The 12731-nt window shown below is 31.7% G+C and overlaps 1 protein-coding gene across 3 annotated transcripts in view; it reads left to right on the top strand.

The window, feature by feature from the left end:
* LOC129916806 (laminin subunit alpha-2) overlaps window positions 1-12731 on the top strand; it is a 148598-nt gene that overhangs the window by 18015 nt on the left and 117852 nt on the right. Inside the window, exon 1 of one of the 3 annotated variants that reach the window (XM_055996952.1) lies at window positions 1757-2981. The exons of 1 other annotated variant lie outside the window; for it this stretch is intronic. In XM_055996952.1, coding sequence (XP_055852927.1) covers window positions 2516-2981 — 466 coding nt within the window. In that variant the 5' untranslated portion in view covers window positions 1757-2515. Of the gene's footprint in view, window positions 1-1756; window positions 2982-12731 lie in introns of those variants that run through there. One more of the 3 variants, XM_055996950.1, reaches the window with a different exon arrangement.

Below are 12731 nucleotides of genomic sequence, written 5' to 3' on the forward strand. Positions count from 1 at the left end.
TCTGTGTCCATCTCCTTTAGTTTTGTTTTTTTTTTTTCCATTTTCCATGATAAACGTGTAGAGAATTACCTGTCGTTAGTCGATGGACCTTATAGTTTTAAAAAAGTATAGAAGACGCAAATGCGTCCGTCCTGTAAGTGTTAAATGTAACAAATTGCGTTTACCCTTGGGGGTCTGAGATGTGTATAGTGAGTGTATGCATGCCGGCGCATAGACTCTCTCGAACCAAACAGATTACTATCGGTTTCGGAGATTTATGGACGCTTCATGGTCAAAGGCAAGAAAAAAAAAAGAAGAAACAAGCAAAAGAAAAACACAAAACAAAAAGGCGCCAATCAGAAGTTTTCAGCAGTTAAGAAAAGACGGCTTTAGGGGTCTATGGCATCGACACAGAGCAGTACCGCTGTTGTACACTCTGCAGTAGCTTATCGTGTGAAGGTTAAATAGGATGCCCAGGAGGTGGGTAATAGGTTTAATGTTACCCAAGGATAACCTATCGTAATGATATTGAAATTGATAGTTGATGATGGTATAATCGGGAACTATGCGTAATTGATACTCTTGGCAAAGAAAAAAAACTGCTTAGTAGCAGATCGTGTTTCTTGTTGAAGATGTGTGTTATTCAAAGAATTTTTGTGTCTATCAATTTTGATTGACAAGGAGGTTGGAAAGATTAGATTCTTGAATATTGCACTTGTTGCTGATGTTGAGTTATTGACCTGTCAAAATAAAACACTCAAAACTTCAAAATGTCAAAAATATTTTCCCGGATTATTGGTCTTAATTAACTAGTTTTCTAAAGAAAACAACTGGCAGTAAGGAAACTTATAGTTTAAGTTGGCTTTTGTAGCTAAAAGGTCGGATTCAATAGCTATTTCTAGCGAGTTCGATCTTTAGAGTGCCGTCGCGTCGCACAGTGGGGCAAAACGACAGCTTGGTATTTAATCAGCCAGGACAGCTAGGAACTGGAAATTTATCATGTAGGCTCCTTTGACTCCTACTCAATGATTTCAAATCATATAACTGCTTCGCATTTGTAAAAAAATGAAAGTTTAGTCTTGAATATTGAAATTTGAAACTCATTTAAAATCTTCGAACTCTCATAACTGTCAAAATGAGTCGGTGACGTGAGGCCAATGTGAACACCGCCTTGAAAGAGTGACGCAGACCAACCGCGGACTGACAGATAGATTGACTGATTGTCATACTGACACAATTTGACCTAATAGATTGGCAAACTGACTAACTGACAGATTGATAGACTTCCGGATTGATAGACTGACAGACTTATAGCCTGACAGATTTATAAAATGGGAAAAACACACAATTTAAGCATTTTTAATAATCCATACGTCAAGATTGAATGTTATCTGCAGCTCAATTTCTTTTTTTTTTCAAGTGTACAACTGACTTTTTTCTCATTTGAGCATTGAAAATTACAACCTTTTTATTTGTACATTCTTTACTCAAATTGACAGTATGAACGTTAAATAATAATTAAATACCTAATCATTTCAAACAAAATAACTAACAAATAGATTCCACATATCATCCACATCTCGCTTTGATAAGAAACCCAACACAAACATGTTGCAAATGGAACTTGTCTAAATCTCACAAACGTTGCCAACCGTCCTCAAACATGTTCCAATGAAAGGGAATTCAAAGAAAATTTCAAAGTTTACAGTGTGTCGCTGTGGACTGTGGCAGTGACGGTGGTGTCTGGTTCTGGTGTTTTCCCGGTGCAATGTGATCTGCACGATCAGTCTTCGGTTAACATTTGTTCGTTGCGGTTGAGAGTTATTGAAAAAAATGATCAATACATGATTCGTTGTTTGTTTTGATTTTTTTTGTTTATAAATTTTTAAAATTATATTTTTAGTTTATATTTAAAATTAACCAAAAAAAAAGGTCTAACTGCGGGAATACTAAAGTTTTATGATCGTTGTCGTCATCGTTCATGATCTTGCACATGGTCGTCGTTGTCGTAGTTGTTGTTACTTTGAGTTTTTCCTCTCGATTCATATTATAGCGGCGGCATCGTCATCGACTTGAGAGATTCAGTACACACATCTTTTCTCTTCCAACTTCATTATCTTTTTTTGCCTTTAGAAAATTTTCAAAAACCAAAGGATATACGAAAATAGATTTTTGGCGACGAAGGCGTCTTCGTCGTCGTTGTCGGTCGTCGACGGTACATATATGCGATTTTTTTTGTCGTTGTCTTAGATTGGATCTGCGTTTGGTCCAAAACGACACGACGCGTTTTTTTGGCACGATCACTCGCTCGTTGTGTGTGATCGAATTTTTGTTTTATTTTATTTTTTTCATTTGTGGTTGAAAAAAAAGGATCATTGTTATAGGATCCTTATTGGAGCAAATATGCGTTTTCACAATGAAAATCAAATGTGATCGAGTGTTTTTGAAGTTTCTGTGGTTTTTGAAGTTTTGAAAAAAAGATAAAGTTCAAATTTTGAAATACCAGTGCCCAATATTTTTAAATTTTTGAAATAAAATGTGCCCTTTTCGAGTGGCCTTAGTTGCCACAATTTTAATTTCCCTGTGTTATGCCAAAAGTTCCCCAGCGGAATTTCTCAAAAGTTACGATCATGATCGTATTGTGGATTACGATGATCATGAATCGGATATTGTCTCCTGGACGGGTGTTAAGATTTCGAGTAAAAAATCAACTACACATTATAGAAAAACTTCGGTGAAAAAAACCAAAAGTGGATTAACCATCGAACGGAATTTTCCAACAGGATTAGCTGGCGATGGTGATGATGGAGGCGGCGGTGGCGGTAATGGAAGTAGTCAGGAATTGTTGCTGCTGCCACAACATCCGCCTCCTTTGGCAGCAACAATTTTAGCCTCATCATCATCATCAACAACATCAACGTCATCGAACAGTAATGGTTCTGGTAGGAAAAGGAACCAACGAAAGCGTGGACGAGGTCAACGTCAGAAAATGAATAAAAATGGTAATAACACAAATTAACTTGTTAACTTTTGGCTGTGTTGCTGTTTCTGATGATTTAAGTAGTTTTTTTTTGTTGATATTTATTCTTTTGTATCTTTTTGATCGGTTAATGTTTGTTGAGTTGCAACATGATTGGTTGGGTTGAAGTGTTGCACTCTGTGCACTGGATCTGTTTGTTTTCGTTTTTTCTTGATTCCACGATGGAAAATAAATACGTTACACGTCGTCATATAGAGTTTGTTTGTAAATAAAAGAATGCAACATAATCTGGTGCAGATAATGATGAGATAATGACATATCCAATAGCATTTGCGGTATCATTGTTGATTAGTGTTATACCTATCTAATTAGTGTATAAGTTGTTGGATTGTTGAAATGTCTGTTGACAGATGTCAAATTGTGCTTCTGTCTACACCACACATCAGTGTTATAATTATTATTCTTTTTTTTTTTTTAATGAATCTTTCATTTAATCTGATTAAAATTCCAATGCAATTTTACTATGCAGCTTAGCTTAGTTTTTTTTTTTTTTAGTGTGACATGATTTTCTTTATATTGGAAACGAATAAATTTTTTTTCTATGAAAAAAATTTTTTTTTTTGATATATTTAAGCGGATTATTTCTTTGATTTCTAAAATTGAAAAATAATATCTAGATAAAGTCGATATTAATTGATTGCTCCAAATAATTTATAGTCCAATTTCACCAAAGTTTATATTTCGAGTTGTGTTTATGTTTATATCGCAATAAAAAAAAGGAACTTAATACCGTACCTGATTTGAATAAATGGGTTTTTTTTTTCAATTTTAAAGAAGCTTTGTTTAGGAATTTCATCACCTTCTTGTTCGACTTAATAAAATGGATATGTTTGTTTTATGAAGTGTTCACCTCTTTAACTGAATTTTTTAGAATTTAATAAAACATATAAAATTTTCCGTCCAGCTTATTTCATGTTAAAAAGTCAAGAGGTTTTTTTAAAAGCTTCTAAGACCTCTTCTAGGTCAAGTTTCTCAAAGTGTTTAAATTTCATTGAAATTTGTTGAAAATAGAGTTTAGTTCAGTTCGGTAAATTTATCAATAACGGATGGCAATTTGATTTAAAACAAGAACACGAAGTTAGCTGCAGTTTTATTGGATACTTAATTGAAATCAATAATTTTAATTTTCTTAATACCCAAGACCCAATAAATATCCAAAGTTTTTGGTTTTGAGTAATTAACGTAACGTTGTTGTCAAAATTGTAAAAAATAAAAAAAACACCCGAATTTTTCGGTCTTTTGTGACTCAAGTTGTCCCACAAAAATAGTGTCGTAAAACTTACAAGTTTCTTGTTCGCTGCCAAAATTTAAGTGAGAAAAGAGCTTGTCGACTAGTTCGCCACAACTACCATTGTTACCGTGATAGATCTCACGCTATCTATCGTTATTTTAAGAAACCAATTAAGCATCGTATTGAAGTCCTTTTTTCTCTTTTTTAATGCATTACACACAGCAGTAGTATCATACAAAAACTGAAAATGTGCTAAAAATTAAAATTAATTCACATTTCTCATCCATTTTTAATTTGTTTTGTGACATTTGTGCATTAAAACTTGACAGAACAATAAATTTTTTTGTTTTATTTTATGTATTATTATATTTTTTACTTGTTTAAACTTTGTTTGTATAAAAATATGCTTGAAGCTTAGGTACTACTTTCGATTGAGTGTTATAACTTTCTTATGTGTTTATTATTTCTTAAATTAGGTAAATGACGTTGACACTTATACAACTGAGAAATCCAATCTCTCTAGCAGAAATCTGACATTTTCGTCTGATTTTATTAAAAATGGGAGAAAAACATGTAAAAGAAACTTTAAAAGGTACCGCAATTCTGATACAAGATTCGAATTCAGAAGGCCAAAGTCCAATAGAAAAGTATAATTTATTTTAATGTTTTTTAAGGAAAAATCCATTTAAAAAAATCTATTTTCGAAATTAAAGCCAAAATGAAAATTTTTTGGCAACTTAAAAATTTTTTTTTCAAATTAAGTTCGTCAATAATCCTAAAATTAATATTTTTTATTTTTTTTTTTTTTCAAATTAACTTCGTCAATAATCCAAAAATTAATATTTTGCTAAAAAAAACATTAAAAAGAGGTAAAAACCATAAAAAAGGAAAATCTAACTTTTTTAGTAAAAGATAAAAATAAAAAAAAAAAACAAAAATTGTATTTTTCTCACTGTTTTTGAAATTACCTATGTAAAAAAATAATTGGAGTAGAAGTTATAGATGTTTTTATTATCTAAAACTTTTTAAATTTTTTTTTTTCACAAAAAACATGATTTTTGACCCCCATCTCATTTCTTCACCCACCCAACCTTTTACCCAATTTTTGTGTGAGCGATTTATTTTTCCCTTTTCATTTAAAAATGTATCCTAAATTTTCCCACTACCCTTATGCTGCTAACAATTTTTTCAACTATGATGAGCTTTGGTCTATACTTCATCTTCGAAAATAAACACCCTTTTCTCCAAAATAAATAATATGAAGTCCCCAAATTCTTTGTTCTTATCCAAAAGTGTAGAGTTATTACCAGATTTTACCAAATTCCATAAGGGTACCGCATCATTTTTTTTTATAAAAAAAAAACATTTCGTCCATAATATTTCTTATAGTCACTTAAGATTCTTGGTTCCAGTTTCAAAAGTAACATTAAAAAATTGCTGGATTTCAATGGTATCATTATTCTTATCTATTTAGGTTTTGTATTAAACCCACATTTTTCTTCACCTAAAAAAACACCCTTTCAAATGAAAACAAATGTATACCCAGATTTATTTAACTCGTAATTCTCATGGCAACCATTGATGGTTTTGGGATTAAATGCAGATTTTCCTTTTTTCAAAAAAAAAAAAACAAACAGATCTTTTTGAAATTATTCTTTTTAATTTGCTTAATGTAAGACTACGAAATATGTATATATTTTGGTTTTTATATTTAAGAAATTGCAATAAAATGTCGAAAAAATTACCCAACAATATAACACTTTTCTATTCAGTCTAAATCACTTTAAAAATAAAAATCCTTATTCAAACAATACCTGCACTGTAAAAAAAAACTAAAGCCTCTACAAATACAAAAATACCCTAAGGATGCATATTGTATTGTAATAAATTTCCATTTTGCTGCCCCTTTTTTGTCAACTTCTTCATTCCGCGCGATACGCCGGCCGATACGATACCACTTTCCAACGCTCTTCCAGAACACTTCACTCCTAAGAAGGATGCAAACCACAAATATAATGGTCATATACGAGTCCTTATTAGCGCGTGGCCATATTTGTGGCGGCAATGTGTTCTCCATTACATGAGAGTCCACTCCAACCACCATCATCATATCGCCACAACATCACCATCCACCACCATCGCTACCGCCTTCTATGCTACGCGACATAAAACAGATTTCCTGTTTCTTTTGCTTCGTTGTGCGCTGACTAACTTGACTGCAACTGTGTTGCGCTTGTTGTTATATTGCGCCGCTTGGCATGTTGTTTATACCTTTATACCCTATTCTCTTGCTTGGTCTTCCTCTCGCTCGGTCTTCTACAAATCCAATCAAATTGGTCTTTGTTCTATTGTTGTCCCAAAGGAAGAGAAGGAGGTTCCTTTTTTTTTCTTCTTCTTGAGACCTCACATTTCAATACAATACAACAACAACACAAATGAAGTTCCAATCTATACGATATTGTGGTTTCTGACTTATAAAGTTGTCGTCCAAAAAGTCTTGTAGTAACAACTTTTTCTCAGATGGCTAATTAATGAAATCAATGAAAATGCTCTTGCGTTGTTAATAAATTTATACCAATAAACACGCAACGTTACGTCGCGTTCACGTCTCGCCATCGTCCATCTCTCTTTATTACTTCATTTATACTTTTCTTTCTGATCTGACTGACGAATAAAGTAAGCTGATTGACCAGCTTTTTCCTAGACTTCCCAGCTTTCTTTTGTCAAACTGATGATGACGATGAAGACGATGATGATGGGTAGGTAGGTAACCTACCTACTGCTCTACATAGTTTGATTGAATCGTCGTCGTTTTTAATTGGCATTGTTGTCTGTTGTCATGAATAAATTTTACCTTAAATTTTAGATTAATTTAGGTTAATTTTAGGTTTTAACCTCAACCTTCAAAACATACAAACCTCCTCTATTAAATTTTATTACCAAAAACCCAAATTCTAATGTCTGGCAATCTTTTGCCATTAACATCAACAGACCAACCTATGACTAATGCATTATCGGTGTAGTAACAATTTTTGGTGAACAAGAGAATTAAAAAGGGAATCTTTATTTTTTGACAGAAGAATGGGTCTTGGAGAGCGGAAGAAGGTGGGAAAACCGTAAACAAATCATTAAAAAATGTGGTCAAAATGTAATAATGCGCGAGACCTATTGATGATGCGATTGTGGGAAACTTCTATAATGATTACCTAAACAAGCTCAATGGGATGAACGGATGCTGCAGTTGGTTATGAATACCGTTGGAGTATAGACATAGCGATAGCCACTGATCGACACGATATGCATGATGATGACGAAGGAATCTGTGTAAAATCTGTGTGAGAAGAATAAAAGAAAAAGTAAACAGACATTATGATGGAAGAGATAGGAATCTGTGAAAGAATATCTTTTTTATGGTTTCTTATTTAACGCACTATTGTGATGGAGGATTGCTTTTTTTTTGTTTGTTTGTTGTTGTTTATCCAAAAAATCACTGAAAATATTTTTCATTTGGAGAAGGGCTGGAGTGAGCTTTGGAAGGTTGTTGAGAGCCTTTATACATTCATTTGGATTAGTTTTATGTTTTTCTTCAATAATTTTCAATTTTTTAATTTTTCGCTCAGTTCATACAAAGTGAGCGAAATATTGTTCAATACAAATTATAAAACAGCTACAGAAACAAATTTAAAGCACAACTGATCTGGATGCTTTCACTTTCAGTACTTGTTGTTTGCTGTTTAGGGTGATTCGCTTACTTCGTATAAACTTAGCGAAATATTAAAAAATCAAATAAATCAGGGATCAAAAAAAATATTTCATTTTGAGAATGAATGGAGGGTCTCCATAGACTTGTTTTTGCTTGTTTTTAGATTTTTTCGCTAAGCTCATATTAAGTTAGCGAAATTGTCAAATACAAATAATAAAACAGCAACAATAATAAAACTGTAGTTTAACTAATCTGGATACTTGCTTTTTCATTATTTGTAGTTTAGGGCGATTCGCCTACTTCGTATAAACTCAGCGAAATCCTTAAAAAAAATCAAACATTGACAGTGACGTGTATGTATGCTTTTTTTTTTAAAGGCAAATCTTCTTTAAATCATCAATTTAACTGCTTTTGAGCTTCTTTAAAACTTTAATACAAAGTGACAAGGCCTATTTTGTAGTCTCCTTAATCCATCCTTGGTTGATGTAAGTTTTTTTTTTGTTCTTCCTATGGTCCTACTATGTGCTAGGTAGTTATGGGTCCACACATTTTTTTACTAATCTACACAGACGATGCGACTGATAAGACAAGGCTTACAAAAAAATTATACAACAACAAATAAAATATATTAGGAGGTTATAAAAATTAACTTTTTTTAATGGCCAATCAATGTGTGTATTTACAGAAAAATAAAGATAAGGATGACATTTGAACGATACGATGGCGTTGTCATTGATCTTGAATATAAATTAAAAATGCTTTAAAACAAGCTTGAAATTTGTCTGTTGTTTATGTTCTCGATGTTGATACCTACTTTAGAATGCATTTACAATTGATTTTGAATAAAAGAATATTTTCATGTTTTGTGTTGAAGCTTTTTTAGGTTTTATATAAGAATTGTTTGTATTTTTTTTGTCTTAATGTGAGAGGGTCTGAAAAAAAAACATTGTTTTCCGTTAAATATGTTGAATGTTTATATATTTTTTTGTTATTAAATTAAATGAAAAAAAAAATCAATCACATTTTTCAATTTCAAAAAAAAATTATTCTGGTTCTGATTTTCGAACAAGGACTCTTTTATGAATTTAATGTCCGCTAAGCTAGCTTCAAATTACTGATTTAAGGCTTTATCAGGGTTTTTGTATGAAAACGAAAAAAATTCCAAACCGGTACGCCGCCGTTCAGATGTGAAGTCAAAATCTAGTTTCTAAGGCCTTCAAAACAGTGCTGCCAAGTTAAAACAAAAATCCCAACTTTGACAAATACTTAAAATCAAAGTACTTCCGGACTGGTATATTTTAATCGTCAATCAATTTTTAATACACCGAACTCGTAACTATTTCAACTCAAAATTCAGTGCAATAACTTTAAAATGTATTACTATTTAGCTTGAACCAATTTTTCCTTTCCTTAAAAATAAAAATGTCCACTACGTTAAATTGTATTACCTCCGGATATTTTTAGTTCATTTAACTACATTCATTCATTTATTTGCAGTCGTAGTCGGTTTTCTCAATCGTTTTGTACGATCGCACTTTTGCAAAAAAAAATAAAGAAACACAAACAAAAATTAATGTCCAAACTAACGTGTGCATAAATCTTTTAAATGATCTCACACTCGCGTGTGCTACACAAAACAAACAAATAAAACTTTAAACTAAAAGAAAAAAAAAAAAGAAACAAAACTAACAAATAAATAAACAAAATAAAAAAAAAAAAACATAAAAGATCATAAAAGATGGTCCAGATGGTCGCGTCAATGCGGCACACATATGTCGAATAAAGTCGCCTTCGTCGGTGAATCAGTGTCGCACATTGGGACATTATAGTCTTAAAACTGGGGGAAAAAGCAACTAAGTTTTTATTCCTTTAACTTTTGACATAATTTTTTTTCCAATTTGGCATCACTTAAAACAAATTGTCAAAAACAGAAATATAAATTATATACAACTGTATGGAAGTACAAAAAAAGCCCCAACGATTTTATACTTCGCTTCTTAGTTCACAGTTGCTTGTAACGAAAAGGTTCATTATAGTTACAAGTTGCTTAGATGCTAGCCATACCTTAAATTAGTGTCAAATGAGAGATAAGATAGTATTGACAGTTAGAATAATAGGATTGCCACTTTCCAACTGATAAATTCTCCATGGCAACCCTATTTTAACAAAAAGTATGGTTTCCTAGAGAGTTAAGAAAAAGCCATAAAATTATAGCTCAGGAATGTTGACACAAAGGCTTGTCTGGCGACTGAAAACCAATTTACTATAGAATCTTTTATAATTCTTGTCGTCAAGGATTTTTTTTTTTCAATTTTTCCTAAAATTTGACCCACAGTGTCACACAACAACGCACAGAGTTTAATGTGTTCTAATCTGGTAACTAGTGTCAAAGTCGAAGGTGCAGGAGGCTTCAGATTATAACCATGACATTTTATCGATACATACCTAACAAACAAAAAGAGAGACTTCGGGGTCAAAACGCTAGGCTATATATCCTTCATTCAAACACAAAGTTAACAAAGACTTTTGACGTTTTGTAAAACGGGTTGTATGCAGTATTTTTTAGGAAGATCGTATGCACGCGTGCGCGTGAATCATATTTAACGATAAGTTCACGTCAGTCGTGCATTTATAACTTTGTAACCATAATTCGACAAAGTCGGTCTAATGGTTGGATTTATATTTTATTATTTTATTTTTTCTTCTTTAAAAAAAGCTTAATTTGGCAGCGCTAGTCATGATCAGTTGGTCAGTTAAATAATTTATTGACGTTTTGGCATCGCGAAGAGATAAGGATTATGGGGACATGGGTCTGTTTGTCTGCCTGTCTGAAGAGGCGAGATTTAAATAATATCTGAAATGCTTGGAGGTATCTTAAGTCAAATAGTAAAATGCAAAATTACGAAAGGTAAATAGTTTTTTTTTTCTCGTATTTTGTTTTTATTTTTTAGAGACAACCAAGCAAGATATTAATGGGAGATAAATGGTTTAGTGCATTTATTTTTTTTTTCTATAATTTTATTATATTTGAGTGATGAACAATTTTTTAGCTAGTTACGGTAGTAGTTTCGTGAGATCTTATCAGGCAGTAAAGCTTTTAAAAATATTTATTTTATTTTGCAATCATTTTTTTTTTTCATTGAGTAACTGGTTCTCCTGATGGGATAAACAAAAACGTGATCATGAATCTTGAGAAAAAAATTCAAAAAATTGCCTGATGAAAATTTTTTATCGGTAGAAACATATGGTTGCTGTCAGATAATTTGGAAGAGTTAATGCATAATACCTTATAGCTGCTTTTGACATTTTAATTGTTGCTTTTAGTTATTTTTTAAAAACAACAGCTGCAAAAAGCGAAAGGCTTTAAGCTAGAGGATTGAATTTTGAAAGGAAGTGCTTTAAATTTGTTTATTATGAGCACAATACCTATACGAGATAAAACTTTCACTGGGAGGTAACGAAGTTATTAGAAAGTTTAAAGTTAGTAAAAAATTGATACCTTAGTAAAATTCTAAAGTCGATTCCGCATTATTTTAATCAACAGAATTTTGAGAAGTAAACATTTTCCTATTCTTCTACCTGATTCGCAGTGTAACGTAACGCTCCCAACGCGTTACGTACTAAAGAAGAGTATAAATTGCCACTCAAAAACTGTGAGTTAGTGTACAAAATCTTATTAATTTTATTCACGAATGGCTCCCCAAATATTATCTGAAAAACTATTTATTCATCATGATGAGACTGATGCTCTAGGACAACAATATTTTATTTGAAAAACAACTGCGTTACCAATATTATTCTATTTATAACTCACTTCAGTTTTTCTACCAATTTGTACTTTTTACTCATGAAATTTCCACTGAAATTCAATCATAGGAAAAAACTTTCGTTCTGTATTTTTTTTTTTTATTTTTTGTGAAGTTTCTAAATCACCGAAGCTGATTTGATTAAAAAACATACCTCCCTAGTCCAAAAGTGAATTTCACTGTGTGTCAGAAATTTAACTATGCTGTATGCAACCAACTGAATTTTAAATAAACTTTATTGGAGCTGCATACCATTTCCCCTGATAGAATAACAAGTAGAAGACTTCATGTTTAGTAATGCGCCCACCCAAAATGCTTGAAATACACTTTTCTTGCAGTTAAGATTAAAATATTCAAAAAAAAAAAAAAAATAAAGATATGTCGAGTGTCAAAAATCAAAAACTTTTTCAGACTTCACAAGTAGGGTCATAAATTTAATTTCTCTTCTCTAATCAATTCTAATTGTCTAAAAAAAATATTGAAGAAAAAAAAAAATAAAACCCTCACCCTAACGCCTATAATAAAGTATGTTCCTTAAATAATAATGTAATTCCATCACAAATATAAATAAACACAACAAAGTAGGTAAACATAAACTATGTCAGAGTGTAAACACATGTTAAACTTCATTCCATAACACTCCAAGACTTGAATAACAACAACAAACCAAACCACTCACTATTAAAACGAACAAATCTCAACTCTTCAAATATTTTCTGTATTTTTTCCAAAATGACATCGACATTCACCACACAAATATTCGATTTTTTTTTTTTTTTCTTATTTTAAAATAAAAACCAATTATTTTACCTTAAATGATCTATCAAAGGAATTTCCGAATATAAAAAGGTACCCAATACCCAGCCCTGAGGAACTTTGTATGCATAGCATACTTAATTTATTTATTAAAAGGGTGCATTTACCTTTTGGGTATAAGCTCAGACAAACCTACATAATCAAAACACCTGAGAA

The sequence above is a fragment of the Episyrphus balteatus genome, chromosome 3 (genome assembly GCF_945859705.1).
Source record: "Episyrphus balteatus chromosome 3, idEpiBalt1.1, whole genome shotgun sequence".
NCBI lineage: Eukaryota > Metazoa > Arthropoda > Insecta > Diptera > Syrphidae > Episyrphus > Episyrphus balteatus.